This window comes from Melospiza melodia, chromosome Z, assembly GCF_035770615.1.
Source record: "Melospiza melodia melodia isolate bMelMel2 chromosome Z, bMelMel2.pri, whole genome shotgun sequence".
Taxonomy (NCBI): Eukaryota; Metazoa; Chordata; class Aves; order Passeriformes; family Passerellidae; genus Melospiza; species Melospiza melodia.
Window position 1 is genome coordinate 76,475,904 of NC_086226.1, and position 24,389 is coordinate 76,500,292.

At 50.0% G+C, this 24,389-nt stretch overlaps 2 protein-coding genes across 2 annotated transcripts; both read left to right on the forward strand.

Annotated features, from left to right (window-relative positions):
• The first annotated feature begins 277 nt into the window (after window positions 1-277).
• Window positions 278-6,368, forward strand: LOC134432556 (rho GTPase-activating protein gacV-like). Its single transcript, XM_063181400.1, has 5 exons — window positions 278-322; window positions 3,114-3,245; window positions 4,975-5,109; window positions 5,387-5,719; window positions 6,135-6,368. Exons 1-5 carry the CDS (start codon window positions 278-280, stop codon window positions 6,366-6,368), a joined length of 879 nt encoding a protein of 292 aa, XP_063037470.1.
• Window positions 6,369-6,631: 263 nt separating this feature from the next.
• LOC134432557 (serine/threonine-protein kinase PAK 3-like) lies at window positions 6,632-14,158 on the forward strand. Its single transcript, XM_063181401.1, has 9 exons — window positions 6,632-6,794; window positions 7,099-7,162; window positions 7,881-7,929; window positions 8,683-8,795; window positions 9,424-9,541; window positions 10,381-10,480; window positions 10,923-11,119; window positions 12,947-13,084; window positions 13,924-14,158. Exons 1-9 carry the CDS (start codon window positions 6,632-6,634, stop codon window positions 14,017-14,019), a joined length of 1,038 nt encoding a protein of 345 aa, XP_063037471.1. The 3' UTR covers window positions 14,020-14,158.
• Window positions 14,159-24,389: the final 10,231 nt, after the last annotated feature.

Here is a 24,389-nt window from a genome sequence, read left to right on the forward strand (position 1 = left end):
CTGGAGGTCAGAGGGCTTTCTTTGTTTTCCCTTGTTGGAAAGATGTGTTTGGCTTGTGAGAGTGCTCTGCAGTATTCTTGAGTTATTCTTCAGTTCTAAAGAGTTTTTTGGCCCAGTTATCTTTTGGCTTTTGATTAAACTCAAGGAGATGGTTGTTATCTGTATGAAGTTTTGCAGTGCCATTCTCATTCCATGTTGCCACAGAAAGTGAGTGGTTAGGGAACCGTCCTGGTGAGACAAAATCAGTGGGGGCAAGTTTGTGTTGATGCATTTAGCGATGAAGACTGGAGTTTTAGCAAGTGCCTTGGAGCCTGGAGTGCGGGTGAAGCTGCAAGTCCTTGACTGATGCCTTATGTTGCTCAGAAGAGGAAGGCCATCTAGAAATGGCTGATGCTGTATTTGAAGTCAAATGTGCAACTCTGCGGCTGGGGAGCTGTGTGGGTCCAAAAGACCCAGGGGTGTGGTAGAAGATCAGCTGAAGAAGAGCCAGCCTGGGACCAAGGGTCCAAGAAGGCCAAGGGCACGGTAGCCTGTGTCAGCAGCAGAGGGACAGCAGGAGCAGGGCAGTGAGCGTGGCCCTGTGCTGGGGAACAGGCTGCGGCCACAGCTGGAGTGCTGTGTGCACTTGTGGGCCCCTGGGAAGCAGAAAGTCACTGATGGGCTTCAGCATGTGCACAGAAGGACACAGGAGCTGGGCAAGGGTATGGAGCAGAGGCCCAGTGAGGAGGTGCTGAGGGAGCTTTAGCCTGGACAAAGGGAGGCATAGGAGGGACCTTCAGCAGACTTCCAACAATCCCTATGTGACATTACTCACCACACGGGCTGTTTCCCTACTAAACATGCCCCCCATGGAAGCAAGTGCTTTCAACACTGGAGTTGGTGACACTTCATTCTTGTGCCTTGTTGGCTTGTTGTTTCTCTAGGAGAGGTTTGCCTGTTCATTTTCCCTTTTTCCAGCAACCAAAGATTACTCTGCACAATGTTTCCTGCCCCTTTCCAGCCCTGGATGAGATTGTGATCCAGTTGGAGTTTTCGATGTCTGCAGCAGCAGTAGTAAAGGCGTTGCTGTCGTTTCCCTGCTTTTCCATTTTGGAGCTTTCAAGAATGAAAAGTTCTCTTTTACAGGATCAAGGTTGATTGCTGATAGCAGCCAGGGAGGAATATTAACCTCATGTCCATCCACAGTTCTCTTTAAAGGGCCGATTTTAACTTGGTCTGTGGAACTTTCATCCCCTATGTCGCTACGGAATATTCTGATTTCTCCTCAGAAGATGTGGTGGTAGATCTGAAAAGAAATGAGGCTCTGAATAATAGTTGATAACTTGTCCCTCATGCTTCTCTCCCTGCCACAGCTGACAGAACCAAGAGCCATCTCTCCTCTGGCTCCCTCTGCTCCTGGGGAAGAAGCCCAAGAGGAGCAAATTGAGGCGGAAGAGCTCCAGTTTCCATCAGTGGTCACAGCAGAGCCTGAATATCCTGAGCCCGTAAGTGCCAGTTGTAAGTGGTGCTGTTTAGAGCAAGGCAAAGGTGCAACTATTGGAGCAGCCAGCACTTTGTATTGCTGGCTGAGGATGCTGAGTGCTGGAGTGCTGCCAGGAGCTAGGGATATCCTGCAGGCAGTGACAGCAATACTTGGCCTTAGACCTGTGACGTTGAGGCCCCAAAGGGCTGGTGCCTGTGGGAGAGCATCTGGCTGTTTGGCACAGGGAAGCTCTGTCTCTGGGCTTCTGCAGTGCTATGGCTGAGGGCACAGGTGGTAGTGCTGGAGGTCAGAGGGCTTTCTTTGTTTTCCCTTGTTGGAAAGATGTGTTTGGCTTGTGAGAGTGCTCTGCAGTATTCTTGAGTTATTCTTCAGTTCTAAAGAGTTTTTTGACCCAGTTATCTTTTGGCTTTCGATTAAACTCAAGGAGATGGTTGTTATGTGTATGAAGCTTTGCAGTGCCATTCTCATTCCATGTTGCCACAGAAAGTGAGTGGTTAGGGAACCGTCCTGGTGAGACAAAATCAGTGGGGGCAAGTTTGTGTTGATGCATGTAGTGATGAAGACTGGAGTTTTAGCAAGTGCCTTGGAGCCTGGAGTGCGGGTGAAGCTGCAAGTCCTTGACTGATGCCTTATGTTGCTCAGAAGAGGAAGGCCATCTAGAAATGGCTGATGCTGTATTTGAAGTCAAATGTGCAACTCTGCGGCTGGGGAGCTGTGTGGGTCCAAAAGACCCAGGGGTGTGGTAGAAGGTCAGCTGAAGAAGAGCCAGCCTGGGACCAAGGGTCCAAGAAGGCCAAGGGCACGGTAGCCTGTGTCAGCATCAGTGGGGCAGCAGGAGCAGGGCAGTGAGCGTGGCCCTGTGCTGGGGAACAGGCTGCGGCCACAGCTGGAGTGCTGTGTGCACTTGTGGGCCCTGGGAAGCAGAAAGTCACTGATGGACTTCAGCATGTGCACAGAAGGACACAGGAGCTGGGCAAGGGTGTGGAGCAGAGGCCCAGTGAGGAGGTGCTGAGGGAGCTTTAGCCTGGACAAAGGGAGGCATAGGAGGGACCTTCAGCAGACTTCCAACAATCCCTGTGTGACATTACTCACCACACGGGCTGTTTCCCTACTAAACATGCCCTCCGTGGAACCAAGTGCTTTCAACACTGGGGTTGGTGACACTTCATTCTTGTGCCTTGTTGGCTTGTTGTTTCTCTAGGAGAGGTTTGCCTGTTCATTTTCCCTTTTTCCAGAAACCAAAGATTACTCTGCACAATGTCACCTGCCCCTTTCCAGCCCTGGATGAGATTGTGATCCACTTGGATATTTTCGAGTCTGCAGCAGCAGTAGCAAAGGTGTTGCTGTCGCTTTCCTTATTTTCCTTTTCTGAGCTTTTGCGAACTAATGGCTGCCTTTTACAGAGACATTGTTGCTTGCTGGTAGTAGCCAGGGAGAAATAGCAGCCCTATATCCATCTAGAATTCTGTTGAATTGGCCCATTAAAATTTGATCTATGGCGTTTATAATCTCTATGTCGCTACGAAATGTTCTGATTTCTCCTTAGAAGATGTGGTGGTAGATCTGAAAAGAAATGAGGTTCTGAATGACAGGGCACAGCCTGTGCCTCATGTTTCTCTCTTCCCCACAGCTGACAGAACCAACGGCTGTCTCTCACCTATCTCCCACTGCTCTTGGAGAAGAAGCCCAAGAGGAGCTAATTGAGGCGGATGAGCTCCAGCTTCCATCACTGGTCACTGCCGAGCCTGAATATTCCGAGCCTGTAAGTGCCAGTTGTGGGTGGTGCTGTCTTTAGTGCAATGCAGAGGTGCAATTTTCAGGGGAGCCAGCGCTTCCTGTTGCTGGCTGAGGATGCTGCGTGCTGGAGTGCTGCCAGGAGCTCGGGATTCCTGCCGGTAGCGACTGCAGAACTTGGCCTTTGACCTGTGACGTTGAGGCCCCAAAGGGCTGCTGGCTCTGGGGGAACATCTGGCTGCTTGGCTCAGGGAAGCTCTGTCTCTGGGCTTCTGCAGCGCTGTGGCCGAGGGCACAGTAGTGCTGGAGTGCTGGAGGTCAGAGGGCTTCGTTTGTTTTTTTTTTACTCTTTTGCAAGGTGTGTTTGTCTTGTGAAACTGCTCTGCACTTTTCTTGAGGAAGTCTTCAGTTCTACATGCTCTTCTGGCCTTTTGGGTTTTTATAAGGTGCACGGTGCTGATTGTGTTGGTTTTCCTGTGTCTTTTTTTCCATTTTCCAGCACTATTAGAAATTCTGCTAAAATTCTGTTTTGCCTGTTGACAGTTCTTCAAGATGAAATACATTTGCATGAGAACACTTAGTTTGAGACACGCATGTTCGTGCATACGGAACTTTTCTTGTTCCAGGGTAGTTAATTACACCTTGCACCTCCCATTCAAATTAACAGTACCTCTATCTTTTTGCAGGCCAGGTATGCAGTTTTAGTTATGCCTGGATTTGGGCAGGAAATCAATGCCCTTGCATTCCAGCTGGTGCTCAGAGATCAGAGCAGCTAGAAGGGGCTGATTACAGCTCCCTATGCACCATGTGTGTGGTCAAGTGCAAGAGAAGAACTTGCCTGAGCACAGATGCACAAAGAGTGCAGTTCCCAGTGCAATGCCCTGAGCCTGATCCTTTTCCACAAGGACTTACATGCTCCAGATTCCACAAGAATGTGGTTTTTGAGCAACAGGAAAGCAATCTCAGGATTGCTGCTGAGCAGGGCTCTGCGACCGAGTGTTGATGTGTGTAGCCACAGAGGACAGTAAACAGAGATGATAGTGGTGATATCCATCAGTCAGTCTGTCTATCTATCTACGCTGTCTAACTTTTACATAATTGAATCTTAGCCGACTCTGCTCCAAGACAGTTGGAGGTGCAAAGGTCACCTAAAGCATCCCTTTCAGGAGTGGATTGGAGACATGTTCCCTCGACCAATTCAGAGCAGGCAGAGATGTCTCCCCCTTCAGATATTGTGGTTTTTTTCCCCTCAGAGCTGTTTTTCTCCTTCAGGCTCTTCTTCCCTGAAGCCCCCAGTTAATTCTTTAATTTTCTGCCTGTCCTAGAGTGGTGAAGTATTCCATGTTTTAGGTGGTGAAGAGAATATGAACTCTAGAAGTGTCTCTCACAAGGAGTGAACTCACCCAGGAAGCACCTGCAGAGCCAGGATGGAGCTGTGGGACAGGGCAGGGTGTCAGTCACTACTGAAAGACAAACAGGACATGGCAGAAGCAGAAGGAGGCCCTCATCAGACCCTTGAGAAATGCCACACCTTCCCTGTCAGCTGCCTGAGAGGCTGTTGGAGCTTCAGTCCCAGATGGCCCCTGATTGTAGGGCCAGGGTCACTTTGGAATCTGTGCCTCCCCTCAAACAGAGAATGACCCAGCAGAGCAGCAGCACAGTGCTTTGGGAATGTGTGAGCCCAGCAGTCTTTGAGTCTTGGCCCACAAAGTTTTTATGGGAAGTTGAAACCCATCTTCTCTTGCTTTTCTGTGCAGGTGCTTCTAGAGAGAGAGCAGGAGCAGATTGCTTCATCAGAGATGCCATGGCAGACTCAGGGAGAGCTGTTCCCAGCCCAAGAGCAGGAAGAGCAGCTCAGGGAGCAGGTGGAAGAGCCACAGGAGAATGGCCAGGTAAGCCTGACTGGCCAGGGCACAGAGAGAAGGGCACGGAGAGGGGCATAAACCAGAGCTCTTGAGACTGAGGAGGCCAGGAATCCCACAGGCACTGGAAGCACAGAGCCTTGGAATCTGCAGAGATCAGCCCTGGGACAGGAGGGTTACATTGGAAGCAGATATGGGTAGGGAAGCCGAAAGAATTGGCTGAATAAATGTGATTTTGGGGCTGCAAGAGGAAAAAGCTGAGCCTGATGGCAGCTCCCAGTCACTTGCCCTGCACTTGTGTGTACAGAAGATCAAGGCAGAGCCACAAGCAGAGCTGCCCGAAGCTCAGAGTGACATCATGGACATGAAGAGAAAGAGCAAGGAAGACTTGAGAAGTATTCAAGAGGAGAATCTCCAGCAGCAGAGGGGCGATCAACAAAACCAGGTGAGTGAAAAAGTGGCAGGCACTCCACCCATGAAATATCCTCTCTCTTTTTTTTTAGAGAAGATTAAGGCACAGCTGAATGCAGAGCTTCAGACAGCTCAAATTCGGATGAAGGCAAGGCTGAAGAGGCTGGAGGATGAAATGAAAATCATCAGAAAGAAACTTAATCCCCTCCCTCAGGCTCTACAAAAGCAAGTGAGTGAATGAGAGATGCAGTCACTGCAGTCACCAAACTGGTGGTTTCTGCCCTTCTTGCCTTTCCACTCAGAGCAGCAGGGAGTGGGGTGATGCCATCCTGCTGAAGTGTGTATCACAGTCACTCTGAAGGACATTTCCTGGTGTGCTCAATCTCTTCTGCTGCCCTGGATAATGTAACTTGTCCTTTGGCCTTTTGGCCAGCAGTCATCCAAATTGATTCCTGTTGGCCTGTTCCTGCTCTCCTTGTTTCTTGATGTGTTTTTACAGTGGAACATGGTGACCCAGATGGAGGATTGAAACAAGCTGTCTGTATCTCTTGTCAATCTGTTCTTTCCCGTTCCTCACAGTCGATGACTCCTGGCTGACAGGAAAAAGCTGTAGTGTCTGACTGCTGTGTTCTGTTTCATTTGAGGTGCAAGTGTTGACATCTGACTGGACAGCCTGTGAAGATTTCCAGCAAATGTCTGCCACTGAAGGGCCCCAAGTTAGGAGTGAGGCGCAGGAACAGTGCCCACCAGAAGTGCTGCAGGTTGGACATGAGCTGAAGATGGTGCAGGAAAAGAGGATGCAGTGGGATGAGGCAGAACTCTTAAACGAGGAGTTGCAAGTGTGTCTGCAGCTCTTGGAGGGGGAAGGGAATCCTTGAGAGGAAATAGAATGGTGATTGTGGCAGTCATCCTTTGGAAAATCCATGAAAATGGAACATGAATCTGGCCATGAACTCGAGTAAAACTAGCCTATGGTTTTGATCCATCTAGTTTGAGAAGTGGACATCAGAAAAAAGCCATTTAAGAGCCCTGCATGTGGCTGACAGCACATTTCTAAGGGCTTGCATTTCAAAAAGGGATCTCAGGGTAATCTCTGCCAGCCACCTTTCTGACATCAACTCATTTCTTGTCCCAGACCTACATGGGCTCTGTCACCAAACCTGCTGCAGCAGCAGCAGCATCGTCTAAAGGAGACTTTTCTCCCCGACCTGAGAAGTGGAGCCAGGGCAGTTTGTTCACCTCCCGCACTGACCCAGCTGCTGCTCAGCAACAGGAGGTCGAGGGTGACTCTCTGGAGCTACTGAGTACGTCTGCTGTATTTCTTGTCTGAGGGACAGTGCATTGTGTGCAGGTGCCAGCATAGCCGTACCAAATGTTTCTCCTGAGTCTGGTGTCACGGGCACATTCAGGAGTCCCCACAGGAACTGCTGTAGAAAATCAGTCTCTGTGCTGGCCACCTGTGCTGCAGAGCTGTCTGCCTGGTTGTTGTTGTTGTTACCGAGTTGAGCACAAAGGGCTCAGAGCTCCAAGCACTGGGGCTGCCTTTTGTATCTCCTGGAAGCTGAGGTCTCTGCTTTAATGTCAGCATCTTCGTTTTGTTTCCCTCAGGGAAAATAGTAAACAAGGAAAATCCCAGGATGAAATACACCAAACTGGAATATATTGGCAGTGGGTGAGTCCAACCACAGTGACTTCTACATAACCATGGGCCAGGTGTTTTTCTGGTGGAATGTCTATCCACTATGAAGTCAGGCAAGCTGCAAACAGACATCTATCCCCTGTTCCCACACTAGGGACAGACCCATCTATCCCAGTGTCCCATCTCTCAGTGCTGCTTAGAATTTGTGTATTTGCTGCTCAGAAGGCACTGTCAGAGACACCTCCATGCTGCCAAAGTCTTGCCTGCAGCAGGGAACAGGACCTGGAAAATCTCATCTCTCAAGTGTGAGACACTTCTGTGTTAATTTCCTTAGCATTTTTTTATATCTCCAATTCATACTGCCATCCTAATAAAGAGGGAAGAAAGTTGCTTACCTGAAGGAGAAACCTCCTCCCTGATAGCTGTCAGATAACAGTTCTCAGGAACATTTCTTTCTGAGAGTTTGCTGAAGGAAATACTCTGTGGTCAGGATAAAAACTGAACAGTTTAGAAACTGAAACCCGAGATGAAAGACTCAGCTCTATTTTTGAGCTGAGGCAGTAAATCCAAGCACTTCAGGAACAGGCCCAGTGCCTGCACTTGAGAGGAAAATCCATCATCTGTCTTCTGGCAGAGCTCTCCTGCATCCTGAAGGTTTTTGGCACTCACACCAGAGACCTCCTGAGTGGGCTGGCTTTCCCTGAAAGATCTAAATGGCTTCTACTTTCCTTGCTGGTTTTTTTGTTTCTAGGACTTTTGGGGATGTGTGCAGAGCAGTTGACAATGCCACTGGAGGAGAGGTAAATGTCAACAGGCCCCACAGACTCTGCTGCTCTTGAGGGGCTTTCCCCTCTGGTGTGAGCTGTGGCTGGAGCTTTGGGTAGAGCCGTGCTGAAAAGGCACAAGAAGCACAGACTGGTCCCAGCCTGCAAAATACATCTGGCACAGTCTTTGTCCTCCTCAGCTTCTGGGAGGAAGGCACGGAGGGCAGCGCTTCCTTTCAGAGAAGGACGCGCTCACTCGCTCTCCATTGCTAAAACAAAGGTGGTGCCTTAGAGCACCTCCCTGCTCTTTGGGGCTACAGCTTCAGAGTCCTGAATTCTCATTTCGGAAAGTTACTGGTAGTTCCTTAGCCACCTGCAGTGCTGCACTTGGGAACTGCACATAGGGAGAGATTTGCAAGGTGTCCCTAAAAGCCCTAAGCCCTGCCCGTGGCCCAAGATGTATCCACAGAGTATTAAGGCATGGATTACTTCTTCTGAATCCCAAACAAAGCAGCAGAGAGTGTGGTCAGAGGTTTGGAGGTGATAGTTGAGAAACCACTTTTACCAAGTGAACAAGGCAAAACGTCAGTGGCTGCAGGTGTCCTGTAACTGGCCCCCAAGGGAGCAGAGAAATGGGCTGTTGGAATGTCAGTTCCTAATTACTGCAGTGCCTAATCACAAGGCAGTTTAGCACAGCTCAGCTGTGTCATTGCAAAATCACTCGCTCCATGTGCGCTGTGGTCTCGTGCCACCAACTTCTCAAGTTACTGATTTTCAATGTCATTTTAGGTGGCCATAAAGAAAATAAATCTAAAAGGACTGAGGAAGAAGAAATTAAAAGTCAATGAACTCATGGTCATGAAAATTAATAGGAATCCCAACCTGGTCAACTATTTAGACAGGTGAGATTTTGTGAATGTTTTTTTACAGAGAGCAAACATGCAAGGTAAAACCCCACTTTGGTCAGTGGCAGAAAATAGAGCTGTAATTATTGGCCAATTATTATTGCTCTGCTCATCTCTGATGGATGGGAAGAGAGTGCATCTTGTCTGCAGGAGTCTTCTCGTGCATACATAGTTTGAAAATTACTCAAAAACCTGGATCAGTCATATCTTATTAAATCAATAGCCTGTAAGTTCACAGCCACCACTTTGTTTTGGGGCTTGATTTTTATCAAGTGTCTTTTTCCATCCAGATAGACTAATATAAATTTCCCTTGGATTGTGTCCCCTGTTTTTCCATTGCTCTGCATGCCAGGAAGACTAGGTGCTTATTTCCGGAAACACACAGTGTAACAGGTTTTTTATGTCTTAATAAACTGCATTTTTTACTTGCTGGCCTTTTGAGCTCCTTTTTCACAGCTGTGCCTTTCTTCTTGAGACTGCACAGATTGCAAACAATGCACAGCTGAGAGGGAATGTCTATTCCTTTGATTCTGTCCTAGTCACAAAGGAACCTGAAACAAGAATCAATCAAGAACACACCCTAGCCATGCATTTTCATCTCCACACCCTTGTTTCCTTCTTCCAGCTACCTTGTGGGTGATGAACTTTGGCTAGTAATGGAGTTCATGGATGGAGGCACTCTGAGCGACATCATCAGCAAGACTTGCCTGTCTGAAGACCAGATGGCAGCCATCTTTCAGGAGGTCAGCAATCCCATCTGTGTTTCTGAGGGCTTGGGCAGGATTGTCTGGGGCTCAGAACAGGAGAGTTTTCATGTGCCAAGCTTTGTTTCTGTGTGGCTGGTATGCTATGGGCAAGTAAAAGCACTTCAAGTGAAAGGCCTGCCAGTGCCCCTGCACTCCCTGTACTCAGGTCCAGTACTCTTCTCTCCTGCTGTTGTACTCTGACTCTTCCTCTTGTATGTGTATTTGCTGTTCTCCATTTTGCCTCTCTAAACATTTGCCTGGAGCCTTTTTTCACTGCATTCCTTGCCAGTGAATTCAAAGGTGCTGGTGGCAGGATTTGAAAAAAGCAGCAAAGAAAAGAGAGACTCATTTCTTACAGTCCTCCGCTGAAAAGGATAGTAGTGCAGCCAAAATGCTCTTTACTTAGGAAGGTGACTGATGTGATACTTCCAAGTCTGTGCTGAGGCCAGCAATAAAACCTTCGTCATGCAACCTCCCACCCAAAAGTGATCTGCTTCACACCAAAGGGAGGGACTTTTACTTTCTCAGCAAAACCCTCATTTGTCTTCTGCATGGAGATAGCACATCCACTGCAGCAGCAGTCATCTTGGCTGGTTTTCTGGGGACAGTCTACAACAGCAGGTGCTGTTGCTCTTTCAAAAGCTGACGTGCCTTTCCTCAGAAAAGTCCTGCTCTGCAAGTGTTGGAGCAGCAAGCTCTTCCTCTCAATGGCACTGTGTTCTGCCGTTACTGCCCATTCCCCTGGAGAGGGAATCTTTTAGATTCTTTGTTGCCTTTCTTGTGTGATGAAATCCCATCACTTGTTTTTGCCCTCCTCTTTCTCTTTTCTATCTCAGTGCCTGCGAGGACTGTATTTTCTTCACTCAAACCATGTGATCTACCGAGATGTGAAGAGCTGCAACATCCTTCTCAGAACCAATGGTTCTGTCAAGCTGGGTCAGTATATTCTTGGTCAGGTGCAGCATTCCAGGGATGTGGAGTGTAGGGCTGCTTTGAGTGACAGCCAGCTCCCCAAAAATGGTGCTGGTGGCAGTGCAGGGACACCTGCTGAGGGCACAGTTGCAATGTGCACAGAGGTATTGGAAGGAATCACAAGCAGTCAAGACTGCTCTTGGTCTGTGTGTGTCTCTTCCAGAGGGAGGGAGCTACAATCTAAAGCTTCAGGGGAATAAAGTCCACTGCTGGAGGGAGCATTAAAAAACCTGGGGTTTTTTGGATGTGGCCAATTTCATACTACCTTGGCTAAAGCCCCAAGGAAATCAAGCGTGGACAGTTCTCTGGGAGATTCAAGAGCACATTCTTAGACTGAGAATGGGGAATTCTTTTGCTTAGTTTCCTAATTAGAGCTGGCTTTCATGGTTTGTTGTTTTCCCCACAGCTGACTTTGGCCTCTTTGCTCAGCTCACCCCTGAGCAGAGCAGACGGAGCTCTGTGGCCGGCACTTCTGGGTGGCTGGCGCCTGAAGTGGTGACAGGCCAACCATATGGCCCCAAAGTGGACATATGGTCTTTGGGAATCGTGGGCATCGAAATGGTGGAACGAGAAGTTCCTTGCAGGAATGCAGTTCCTGTTTCGGTAAGGAACAAACACTGACTGATCCCAGTGTCTTTCTCACCTGTCCCATGTCCTGCATGTGCCATTGGACAAAATCCCATTGCCATCTGCTGGCCCCACTTCCACCAAGTTCCCCTTCTAAAAATGTCCCTGCAGCACATCAGCGCCCACTATAGATTTGGTTGCATCAGAAGGGAAGTGGCAGTTCAGAAACCTAACCAGTTCAGAAAGTTGCCATTTTGGCCTCCAGCCATGCCTGACATTTCTCATTTGCTTTTTGAACCCTGTTGGAGCTCTGGCTCTGAAGGACAAGAATTTTTCAGTGGAATGGTTGGATGTGTGATAAATATCCTTTGAAATGGAGGTTGAGTCTTCCCAGTTTCAATTTTACAGAAAAAGAAAAAGTGAAAAAGAAACAACCAGCAAAGCAATGCCCAAGCAGTTCTGCTTTCTTTTCCCTTTTTGAACCACAGCACATCAATTTTCCTCCATACTGTAGCATGTTTTTCAAATCCTTGTGGGTCTTTGAAACTTTTAGATTTTCAAATCATCTGTACATTGTTCAGTCATGTGTGTGGGATGCCTGGATATGTTTAGGATGCGTTTTTCTCCAACAGCAGTTAGAATTGTACACCAAACCCTTGGCTGTTTCTTGGTACTTTAGCAAGTTGATGAGCTTGCAGGGAGGTGCCTGGGCTGCGATCCAACATGGGCAGTTGATGCCGGTGCTGTGTTTCTTTACCACAGGGGCAGGGCCATCCCTGGCCTGCACAGTTCTAATGACAGTGAGGACTCCAGCTCCCCACCATGCCCAGTGGCTGAGCAAGCTGCAGAGGGACAGGATAAAACCCCTTTGCGACCTCTGGTGGTGTGGGAAAAGGAAAGAAAGCTGTCCTAATTATTTATACTCAAGTAGAATGTGTTTGTTGTTTTAGGCTTGGAAATTTTCCTTTGGGTTGAAGAGGATAATAACAAAGTCTCTTTGGTCACCATCTATTTCAGTGTCACCAGCACAGAGATGTTAGCATTGTGATGGACATTCTTATGGATAACAGGCCGCAGCCTGGGGTCATGGAGATGCTGCCAAACCTCCCATTTCTTACCCAATACCTTCTGCGATGGGCACACCTTTAATGCATTGACTTGAGCATCCAAATGAGCAGAGAGTGACCATAGGCATGGCACTTCTTCTTCTGATTTGACCATGAAAAGGTTTCCTTTTGCCACATAAAGAAGCCAAAATGTGCAGCTGAGAGAAAGAGCTACAGGTGGCTCCTGTGCACCCAAGCAGGCATTTTCATCTCAATATATTTGTGCATACATCTTAATGTGTCTGTGTTGAATATGAGATTCCAAATGTTTGTTTTCTTTTCTTGAGGAATAGCTGGTGGTTTCCTTTCTTTCCTTCCACTTACCACTGTTTTCTAGAAGAGGAAAAGAATCTCAATGAGATTTGTTTTATGGCAATTGTGCTTCAGGGACGAACAAGCACTGCAGAGATGCCTTTCATGTACTAATCCTTGAAATTAGTTATTATAGCAAAGTCCCTCTTCCAAAAAGCCTGTCAAGCTGGTGTGAATCCTTAGGGAAGCAAACATGCTTTGCTGATGTACTTCCCACTAACTAGGTCAGTCAATGAAATCAGCTGCCAAGGCAAGATCTGCAGGATGGTGGAAAAGCTGTGGCTGCATCGGGGTCTGTGTTTTTGGTTGGTAGAGGAAAGTCATCTCTGGGTCTCTGCCAGGGCAGGAACTGCCACTGCAGAATGGAGCTTAACCAATGGGATCTGGGAGAGCACCTAGAGATGTGAAAGTAGCAGGTGCAGCCTGGTGTTTCCTTTTACTGCAGGCACAACTCTTGACAGCCAGGGGAGAGAGACCACAGCTGCGGCAGCCCAACAGATTCTCGTCTTGCCTGCGTGACTTCCTGAGCTGCTGCCTGCAGATAGATGTGAAGTGTCGCTGGTCTGCCAAGGAGCTCCTGAAGGTAAAATGTGAAGGGGCTGCAGGTGAAACAGGCTCTAAGGGATGGGCTCTTCCTCCACTGAAGTCCAAGGCATCAGCTGAGCCCCCTTCCTCCTCACCTCCACGCTTTCTGCTCTTCAAATGAAAATGGTGAGGAATCCTAGACTGGGCTGGACTGGCAGGGCCCTGTAAAGGTCCTCCCTGGTGCAGTGAGCAAGGACATCTTTAAAGCAATCAGGTTTCTCAGAGCTCTTTGGCGCCTGACCTGGAATGGGGCACCTACAAGCTCTTGGGACAGCCTGTGCCAGTATTGCACTATGCTCTGAGTAAACAAGTTCTTCCTTAGACCTAGTCTGACTCGATCCGCATTTTGATTAAAAATACTCATCACATTCTGTTGTAACTGGACCTGTTAAAAAAGATGTCCCCACTTTCTTCAAAACCACCCTGAAGTCTTGGAAAGTGGCACAAGAGGAGCAGGGCATGGAAAGGTAGACACTGCTTTCTGTCCCTGTGGAAATTTGCAGTGCCTGTCTTGCAAAGGCAGGGACCTATGTAAGTCATTGGAGCTTCCTGCAAGGAAGAAACCCCGGGGACAGAAAGCACCATTTCTAGAGCACCTGCAGGGCAAAAATCCCAGCAAGATGAAGACATCATAATAAACAGATGAGTGGGATTGCAGGCCAGGTTTGCCTGTGATGGCAAGGTCATGCACATGATGACTGGAGGAGGAGATGGTCCCATTGCTGCTCTTTCTGGGTCTTTTTAGGATCTAGAGGAACCCTGACTGAGTCTCTGAAGCACTGAGCTTGGAAAGTGATGGTTCAATGTCCTTTGTTTTGTTTTTTTTCCTGTGGACAGCATCCATTTATACGTTCAGCCAAGCCACCATGTATCCTAGCACCGCTCATCAACGCAATCAAAAAGAAGAAGGAGGAGTGGAGAAAAAAAATGTAATAATCAAGGTCTTATCTCCATAACCAATTTAGAGTAGGATTGTAGAGTAGGACTCTAGGGTAGGATTGTTGAGTTGTTTTGGTTTATAGAGTAAGTTTATAGTTTAGGTTTATAGAGTAGGATTGTTATTAAATAAAGTTTCTGAAACATCAACTCATTTGGAAGATTCCCCTCCTTCAGACCCCTTCAGACAGCTCAGCATTTTCTTCTGAATTACCACTTGTTTTTTACTGGTGATAAGTCAGACGGCTTCTTTAGTGTGGTTTGCAAGTGGAGAAGGTTCTTCTTCATTCATCCTCCCTAGAGCACACTGCCTTTGGAATAGGACCCACTGGCAGGTTTCTGCCTAGCTGTGATATTTCTAGTTGAGGCAGAAAGGGCAATGGCATTTGCAGGAAAAAGCAAAGGAAGAAAGGGGCAGGCCAAACACCCTGCGTGGATTCAGGCATTGAGTTGTGACTCAAGAGCATTTGGGTTCCTGCCGCTTGGATTTGTATCCCTAAATGCAATGGCTTTGGCAGAAGAAGAGCCTTGCTCAAGTGAGAAAGCAGAAAGATCAAGGAGGGTGCTTGGGAAGGTCTCCTGTGGTGCAGAGCTGTCAGCGCCTGGGAGGTGAAAGTGGGCCCGGCCTTGGCCGGGGTGGAGCCCCAGCAGAGCCCCGGCAGAGGCCGGAGCAGGCTGAGACCTGGCAGAGGCAGGCTGGAAGGAGGCCCTTGGAGCTGCAAGAGGCAGCAGCTGGGCCCTGGATGCCTGTTCCTGGTAGCGGGCAAATCCTCCGCTCTCAGAGCCCAGGTGGCAGCTGGCTGCTGCCGAGGGGAAGTGCAGCCGTGCTGGGCACAGCCCAGCCTGGAGGCATTGGCCGTCTGGAGTGTGCCCTGGAGCAGAGAAAGGCCCAGGGCAGCCGAGGGCCGCTGGGCTGCCTGAGGATTCCTCCTCTTCTGCCGGCTGCCCTGCAACTCCTGGCAAAGGTCAGCAGTGTGTGCAGCACTCTGGGCACCGGGGCAGGGAGCCGGGCTGCTCGGCAGGCTGGAGCACAGGGCAGCCTCCTTCAGGCCCGGCTCTTGTGCCAGGGGAAGCGAGGCCAGCGTGAGGCAGGGACAGCTTGGCAGGGCACATCTGCAGGAGCCAGCGCCTCACGCAGCTCTGGGAGGAAGCGCCCGCAATCCTGCAGTTCTGCACTGAGCCAGAGCAAAGGTGTGAGATGCAGAGTGTTTTGCAGGAATATTCAGGCCCTCCATGCCAGCCTGCTTTGTGCTGTCTGGCACACAGCAAGCACTGTGCAATGCAGCTCTGAGCTGCTGGGAGATGTGCCTGAGGGTTTTCCCTGAGTAGTGATTAGAAAGGGAGCAGAATAATTTCAGTAGGCATTTTGTGTTTTCTACATTAATTTCAGAAAGAAATTTGTGATGTGTCTTCATTCATCAATAGCACTTGCAGGACTTTATGACAAAATGTTTGTGTTTGATACCCACAATAGGAAGGAGAAGTGCTGGGAAAATATTTAAGTGTAATAACAAATGGGGCTTAGTCTTGTGAATTCCTTTAGCTTTAGCAGGCAACTTATTCCTGTATTCCCCTATTACAGTGCTTAATGTGTTCAAATGGGTATCTTGGCTTTGAGGATAGAGAGAGTCTTCCTTCTAAGAAGGTAGCTGGAATGCATTCAAGGGAAAGAAAGTGTAATATATGGTATAAATAATTCATGCTATTAAAGAATGTATGTTATGAGGATTGTAAAATCCAAAATGTGTCTCTGACCACACACGGCCCCGAGAGCAGATGTCCATTCAGATTCAAACTAATTGCCAGACACAGCTAAGATAATGATCAATGCTTTAGTGTAAGAATAGACGCTTCCAGGATGATGATCACCAGTATCTTGAGTCATCGGATACTGCCTAAGAGCGATCATTGCCTTGCTGATAGCATCAATCAAGATAGCCAGCGATGCCAGAATTATATATCTGAATACAAGGTTCCCCTAGAGCCTATCAAGGCTTACTATCCACCTGGAGATGATCTTTGTCCCACTCTGCACACTGAAAGGAACAGCGATGAACATGAAGAGTTACAAAAGAAATTTGGACTCCTTCGCCTCAGGCACAATAAACTGTATAAAACCTCACCGTAAGAAGCAGTTCTCATGAACTGGGGGGATTCCGATGTGACAGAGGTCGGATCCAGGTTTGACGCTGCCTCTTTGGCTGTGGTTGTTTTGAAGACCATAATTCGGTCATGCAGAAAGATTAATAAATCTTTTTGCAATTTTTGAAAATTTGGCTCACAATTGATCATTTTTAACAATTCTGGTGACCTCAACATGATTTGAATTTGGGGTTCGTGGACCCCTTCCCAGCCGGAAGGTGCCCCACTGATTTCAGCAATCTGAATGGGATTGAGAGTTTGTGAGACCAATCAAAAATCACTGAACCAAAACCAGAGCCACAGCCAAAGAGGGATAAAAACAGGCCCAGTTCTCGGAAACTCAGTACAATCCGGGAGGGGATCCACTCGGAAATCAACATGCGGCGAGGGTGTATCTGGCCTGGGAATGGTCAGTGTCCGGCTAGCAGTGGGCAGGCTGACAGCCTGCTGCAATCCAGTGCGAGCACCCCTTGGCGTCTGAGGGCCTCGGGCTGTGCTCGCACTACGAACCGGTCTCACCGCCTGTGTGACTGCGAATGAAGGAGCTGGACTCTCGGTGGGGTTAAATCCGGTTTATTGAAGAAGTCAGGATGACCTCCAAGGAGTCCACAGGGGAATGAACCGAAGGGAGAACCCCAGGGAGAGACCAAGAAATGGGAATGACACGAGGTTATAAAGGGTGTGCAAAGGAGGGATTTACATTAAACCAATCATGAAGGGTGGAGGGATGAACCTAACGTAATTGACATAAAGGGGAAACCAATACATACAAAGTAAAGGAGGGGCCCTGGGACCACAGCCAACCACAACCCCCAGAGAGGAGAAGATTCTGGAAAGTTAGGAGGAGTGGGGGGTGATTGACTGGGCCCAGGGAGGAGAAAAAGTTCACTTATAAGGAGAAATGAGGGAGGAGAAATCACATAACTTAACTGACTGACAAAACCAGGGGCAGGGGTAACCATAGCAACAAAACTGTCAGGAGGGCTATGGCGGGAAAACTGGGGAGGGCAGAACCATTTTACATTGGAAAGGGGGGGAACAATACAAAATGGGGGAGCAATACAAAAAACTTAACAACACACTACAACATCTTCCCATTTTTTACCAAATAAAATTAGAATGAACGAAAAGGTCCATATAAAACTTAGACTGCAGGGATCCACAGCCGGTCTTTGCCAAGTGCCTTCTCTAGATAGAGTCCATCGGCCCATGGGTAGCTGGATGGTGGAGCGGTGGCCCCCCTTCATCCGTGGCTCTTTCTGCCTCCGAAGAGAGGTCGATGAAGAGGGGTCGCTCATCTCCATGGGTTCGATGTGATACTCGCTTGCACTTGGCGCTGTCAGTTTCTTAGGACCAGCTCGCGGATCAGGGGAGTGAAATTCAAAAGTGAGTTGGGGAGATGTACTAAAAGACAAAAAGATAAGAGTTAAAGCACGAAAAACTTCAACAGATGGTTCTGCCCCAAACAACCAAAGTAAATTTGACATTAGGGGAGAGAGAGCTGGAGTGGAGGAATAGCATGGAGCCTGCCACAGAAAGTCGAGAGGTAGGGGGGAAGAAGGAGGAGAGGGCTCCTCAGGCACGGTAGGGAGTTCTGGAGAGAAAGATGGAGTTCGGTAAAAGGGTTTCCTCCGCCGCCGCCAACACGCTTGCCGGACCTGTGGTATCGCCTCTTTTTGTGTCCTCTGTTTCGGGACGAAGGGCCTGACCCATTTTGATGGTATCCACCGGGGGCCTGAGGGAGTGGACACATGAGGGAGCATATCCCCTCCCCCAGGTCACCAGGTCAAAGGGCCCCTCCATCCACCAGGTCTCCGGATCCTTGACAAGAACCGGAGGCCTGGCTTTAGGCTGTAGCTGCTGGTGGCTGCCGAAATGCCGGACCACTGGAGGATTTTGGTTGTCGAATGAGCAGTTTAAGAAGTTAAGAGTGTAGAGTGCTCTCGACAACCGGACGTGGGGGGTCTCCACCTTCACTGCCGCTTGCTGACAGGATAAGATCTTCTTAAGGCTCTGGTGGGCCCTCTCCACCATGGCCTGGCCTGTCGGGGAATAGGGGATGCCAGTCTTATGTTCTATTCCCCATTGCTGCAGGAAGCTCCGCAGTTCCTTAGAGGTATACGCTGGGCCGTTGTCAGTTTTAATGGCCCTAGGGATGCCCAAGACAGCGAATGCCAAAAGCAGATGCTTCTGGACATCCGCAGCCTTTTCCCCTGTGTGAGCAGAAGCATAGATAGCCCCAGAGAAAGTGTCCACTGAGACATGGACGTAACACAATCGACCGAAAGACGAGATATGTGTTACATCCATCTGCCACACCTCACAGCTCACCAAACCTCGGGGATTAGCCCCTGCGGCAATGGCGGGCATCTGATCTTTTTGGCATTGGGGACATGTGGCCACTATTGCCTTGGCCTGTTCCTGCGTTAAATTAAATTGCCGAACCAGGCCAGGCGCGTTCTGGTGGAAGAGTTGGTGGCTGATCTTAGCCTGGCTGAACACATCTGGGAGTGGGCCCTGCGTGACAGCAGCCGCGGCCAAGGAATCGGCACGTCGGTTGCCTTCAGCTATAAACCCAGGCAGGTCAGTGTGCGATCTTACATGCATTACATAAAATGGATGCTCGCAATGGGAGACTAGATCAACGAGCCTATTAAGTAACTCAAATAATTTTTTGTTGGTGACCTCTTGTAGAACTGCTGATTGAGCTCTGGACACTACACCAGCAACATAAGCGGAATCTGTGACCAAATTGAAAGATCCTGGGAACCTCTGGAACGCCCTGACGACTGCGTCCAACTCAGCAATTTGTGGAGAACCCTCCACAACAGCAACATTGGTCTCCCAGTGCTGAGTCTGAGGATCCTTCCAAGTCATCACTGACTTGTGGGATGCTCCAGACACGTCTGTAAAAACTGTCACAGCATCCAGTGGCTCCCTGCTCTGGACCTTTTTTAGAGGTAATTTAAACTCCAAATTAAATCATTTGTGGGCCGGCCGATCTACCGCAATGCGCCCAGTGTAACTGTCCAATGCAAACTGAAGATCTTCATTAGTTTGCAGCAGTTCCTCAAAGGTCTTCAATTTTAACTGGCCCGATTCCAATTTAATTGGGATATGAATGCATGCAAAATCGCATCCTGCCAGCTCCCTGATCCTTGATCTTGCTTTTAGGATCAGTTCGGCTACCAACTCCTGTGGCCTTGTCATCCTTTTGGACCGGTGGTGGCTCAGAAAGACCCACTCTATGATTAAGAGTTTATCTCCTGAGCCTTGGTCCTTTAAACTTTCGTCCCACTGATGGATGATGCCATGGAGGTGTGGCAACTTTCCCAGTACAATGAATTTCAAAGGCAGGCCCGGATGGTAACAGTGGGCCTGCCTGGCCGAAATAGCCTTTTGTATTTTCTGTAAAGCTACCTGTGCCTCTGGGGTAAGAGCCCTAGGGGAACTAAGCCCCTCTCCCCCTTTCAACAAATTGAAAAGGGGGGCCAGGTCCTCGGTAGAAATGCCCAGCCAGGGTCTAACCCAATTTAAAGACCCACACAGTTGGTGAACATCCGCTAGGGTCCGGACTTTAGTCTGAATGGCCAATTTTTGTGGAACAATGGTCCGCTTCGTAATTTCAAGGCCCAGGTACTTCCAAGGCGGCATCCGTTGAATCTTTTCCTGCTGGAGCTCGAACCCTGCAGCGACCAATGCATTGGTTGTCAGGTCAAGCACATGGGCAAGTAGGCCGTGGTCGGGCGCACACACGAGGATGTCGTCCATATAATGGTGAACCACGTCGGCATCCCCGAGGGCTGTATGTACAGGGGACAACAGCGAAGCAACGTACCACTGGCAGATCACCGGGCTGTTCTTCATTCCTTGCGGAAGAACCCGCCAGTGGTAGCGCTTGGCTGGGGACTCACAGTTGATGGATGGAACTGTGAACGCAAAATGCGGGGCATCATCAGAGTGAAGAGGAATTTGGAAAAAGCAATTCTTTATATCTATAACAGCCAGATTCCAATTTCGGGGGAGCATTGCTGGGGAGGGCATCCCTGGCTGGAAAGACCCCATGTCAACAATTTGATCGTTAATTTGTCTGAGGTCTGTCAGGAGCCGCCACTTATCTTTGTTGGGCTTCTTGATTACAAATACAGGAGAATTCCATGGAGACATCGTCTCCACGATGTTGCCCTTAGCAGCTGCTCCTGAACGAGCTCATTGAGCGCCTTTATTTTTGTTTATTAAGTGGCCACTGCAAGACCTGTACTGGTTTATCAGTCAGCCAATTCAGTTTCCAGGTCCGGCCATTCCAGTTTCCTCAGTGGCCACTGCCCGAAAAACCTGGGGAGCCTTGGGTAAGTCAGTTCTGGCTCCCCACTGGGCTAGTAGGTCTCTCCCCCAGAGAGGCTTGGTGTAATCTAATATGAACGGGCGTACAGAAGCCAATTGCCCGTCTGGCCCCATAATTTGAACAACGATCCTTGACTGTTTGGCCAATTGAAGCCCTCCAACACCCTGAATCGTGCCGGCGGCGTTTTGCAAGCCCCATTGTGACGGCCACTCCCGCGAGGGAATGATCGTCACATCTGCCCCCGTGTCCAATAGGCCCCTCACGATCTTTCGGTCCCCGCCCAACGAAAGCTGACCAGTCAGGCGGGGCTTCTCCCTCCCCACTGCCTGCACCCAGGCCACTGTCAGAGGCGATGACTGCTCCGGGGACTTCTTCCAATGATCCTCTTCTGGAACTGGAATGGCCTGGGCGATAACCTGTCCTTTGGGGAGGAAGAGTGGGGGTCGGACAAAGTACAGCCCTACCGCGAAACGGTCCCGGTCGGTAGTAACCAAACCCGGGACGATGTAAATGTCTCGCGGCATGTGCTTAGTGTCCCCGGCGATGGTCCACCTATAACGTCCTAATTTCCTCCAGCGACCCGGATGTTGCAGATCGACAGACACCAGCTGTAAATTACAATTAGGGAGGTGGAGGTCCCTAGTGAGCCACAGCCTGTAAGGAGAAACAGAGAACATGGTGTTAAAAGCAGGTTTGGGCTAAATACCACAGGTATGGTGTGTCATATCCGATAAGAAGGACAAATCCGGCAACGCGTGCAGCGGTTCTCCCATCTCTCCTCTCTCCCCACTGGATGTTCCACTGCCCGCCACACTTTTGTTGTCGCGCAGGGAGGGGCTGCGCTCAGGGCCTAGTTTTTTTGGGCCTCCTTTTCATCTCTCTCCCGCTTCCTTTGATATTCAAGATAGTCCTGGCGCATGGGGCATTGGGGCATCCAATGCCCTATTTTGCCACATAAGTGGCAGGGGTGGGTGGCCGCTGATCTTCTGCCGAACCCTGGTGTTGATGGTCCGGCGACGGGGGCAGCTTCCACTTCATAGAAGTCAGGCTCCGGGCATTCGGCAAGGGCTACGGATGTTCTTTTGGAGCGCGATGTTAAAGGAACCATACTAACCACGGCCTCTATCATTGCCTCCACCGTGGGCCGGGGACTCCGAGGGAGAGTCTTGATGGCCTTCCTGCATTCAGCATTGGCGTTGTTGTACGCCATCCTTCGAAGCATGCTCTCCCTCTCACTGTCCCCGGTCACCTGGGCCTCCACGTATCGGTAGAGGCGTTTGATAAAGGCCATGTATGGCCCCTGCGCCCCTTGCCGAATTTCCTCATCTTCCCACTGGGATGTTACATCAGCTAGCTTGTAGAAGGCTCACTCAGCTGCCCTGGCGGCCTCTACCAGCTGCTGGGGGAATAAAGCCTTGGCCTGAGCTGCCCCATCTGCCCACTGCCCCTCGCCCACCAGATGGTCTTGAGAAATCACCAGACCATCCGCGTCATGAGATGTTGGAGGACTCCCCCAAAGAATTGGGAGAACCTCCAAGATCTCCCTCCTCCATTCCGCCACCCAGACCCTAAACTCCATGGGTCTTGTAAGGCTGGAGAAGAGGGCCCTCAGGTCAGCTGGCACCAGATCTCCCTGTGCAAGGGCATTACGGAGCATCCTCCGGAAGTACTCCGGGAGTAATCCTTCTGCGCCTTGCACAGTTCCTTAATCCGGGCCTGTGCTAAAGGCACCCACTGGGCCTGGGGGCTCCCCTCCCCGTTCAGGTGGTATGTGACTGGAGCGGCTTCCAATATAGGCACCTGCCCCGGCTTCCAGTCATCCACCCCCTCCCCCCCAGCACACAAAGCGTGGGAACCGGAAGGAGGAGCGTGGGAACCGGAATAGGAGGAGGTTGAGGCGGGGTCTGGCAGGGAGGTGGGACGAGGGCGTGGGCACAGCACACCACCCCACTCCGGCCCCTGGGTGGTGTTCGGAGGCGGTGCAACATGTGAAGGAGGAGCAAGGGAGGAGTCAATGGTGGGCAGATCAATGGGTGTAGTAAAAGGAGGAGGTTTGGGAGGAGCCGAGGGCGGAGGACAGGGTGAGTAAGAGGGAGGAGCTAAAGGAGGGGCAACCAAAATCGGAGGAGGGGCAACAGGAGGAAGGGTTGGGTCAGGGGAAAGGAAGGGGTTGGGTTTAGGGAGAAAGGGATTAGGGGTAGAAGAAGGGGTAATGGCGGGAAAGACCATATGGTCTCCGCCATTTTGGGGTCCTTGGGAGCCATCTTGAGGGACTTCATAAAACCTTACAACTTTTGGGGTTACAACCAGGGACTTAGGGAGGGAAGGAACAGGGGGATCGGGAAGAGAGCTCCGAAGAGCTTGGCCAGGGCTCTTCAGAGTGGGAGGCCGAGCCGGTCTTGAGGGAGCAGGGGCAAGGTGGACCCCCTGCTTCTTGCTGGCCTTAAGGATCCCTCGAGAGGGCTCCTGCCAAAGGGAAGAGGGAGAGGAATGGGGGGTAGGAACACACGAACCGGGAGAACTGGGGAGCAAACTACAACAAGATGGGCTTTTTCTCAAATTCCCAGGTGGGCGCAGTGTGATCAGTACTTTGCCTGCCCAATATGCCACAGTAGATAGTTGAGTCTCCCCGGAATTAACTTCACTCTCTAATTTTGCAACAACGGCTGTCCAAAACTGTGGCTCTTTTACAAGTTCCGGGGGGTGACTTCGGGAAAATGCAAAAAAGTCCACTTGACCAACAACTTCAATTCCTTCTTGGGGGCAGCAGATCCTCCCCCAAGCAATAAACATTTAACAACATAAAAAACTCCTTTTTGGGATTTGCTCATACTAGCACCCATAGTGACTCCTAAGGTACCTGAAAGAGCGAATACCTTAGAAGGAGCAAAAACCCTTGATGGAAAATTCCACCCGCCTGAGGAGAAAGAAAACTAAAACAAGAAGACACGCCGCCGGACCCCTGCTCCCCCCGCTGTCCCCAAGTCTGGGGTTTCAACAAGGGGAAATGAAGGAATTTGGGTGGTGGGTCCGGGCCCCAAGTCTGGGGAAGCCGGCCCCACAGGAGAGGGAAAATAAAAAACGCAAGGGATGAGGACTATCCCCAGAAGACCAGGGTATCAGCCCTCAAGGGAAAAGGGTTGGGAGCAGGTCCCCAGAGCAGGGCATGTACCCCTAGGGAAAATTAAAAAGGCAGGGGGGAAGCCCGGAGAGTCCCCAGGTCAGGGCCCGGACTTACCTGATCCAGCGGAGTGACCAACGAAAACTCGGGTGGGCGGTCGCAGTTGCAGAAGCCATCCTCAGGTGCCGGGAGTTGTGGCTTCTGGTCCCCTGGGAGCGCTACCGCTAGAACAGGGTCTGCTACTACCAGGGGTAGCTGGCAACCAAAAGGATTTGTAAATCCGGTCCGTGGGGTCCGGTGACCTGGAGTCCAGATGTCCAGCAGTCCACTCAGGGCCCCACGTTTGGGCGCCAACTTGCGGCGAGGGTGTATCTGGCCTGGGATGGTCAGTGTCCGGCTAGCAGTGGGCAGGCCGACAGCCTGCTGCAATCCAGTGCGAGCACCCCTTGGCGTCTGAGGGCCTCGGGCTGTGCTCGCACTATGAACCGGTCTCACCGCCTGTGTGACTGCGAATGAAGGAGCTGGACTCTCGGTGGGGTTAAATCCGGTTTATTGAAGAAGTCAGGATGACCTCCAAGGAGTCCACAGGGGAATGAACCGAAGGGAGAACCCCAGGGAGAGACCAAGAAATGGGAATGACACGAGGTTATAAAGGGTGTGCAAAGGAGGGATTTACATTAAACCAATCATGAAGGGTGGAGGGATGAACCTAACGTAATTGACATAAAGGGGAAACCAATACATACAAAGTAAAGGAGG

Excerpts from the sequence above, each read along its gene's own strand:
- LOC134432557 (XM_063181401.1), top strand. The coding sequence starts at position 6,632 with ATGGGCTCTGTCACCAAACCTGCTGCAGCAGCAGCAGCATCGTCTAAA. Across the intron at positions 7,930-8,682 it reads ACAATGCCACTGGAGGAGAG|GTGGCCATAAAGAAAATAAA; the intron begins GTAAATGTCAAC and ends ATGTCATTTTAG. Across the intron at positions 8,796-9,423 it reads CTGGTCAACTATTTAGACAG|CTACCTTGTGGGTGATGAAC; the intron begins GTGAGATTTTGT and ends TCCTTCTTCCAG.
- LOC134432556 (XM_063181400.1), top strand. The coding sequence starts at position 278 with ATGAAGACTGGAGTTTTAGCAAGTGCCTTGGAGCCTGGAGTGCGG. Across the intron at positions 3,246-4,974 it reads AGCCTGAATATTCCGAGCCT|GTGCTTCTAGAGAGAGAGCA; the intron begins GTAAGTGCCAGT and ends TTTTCTGTGCAG. Across the intron at positions 5,720-6,134 it reads CTCAGGCTCTACAAAAGCAA|GTGCAAGTGTTGACATCTGA; the intron begins GTGAGTGAATGA and ends GTTTCATTTGAG.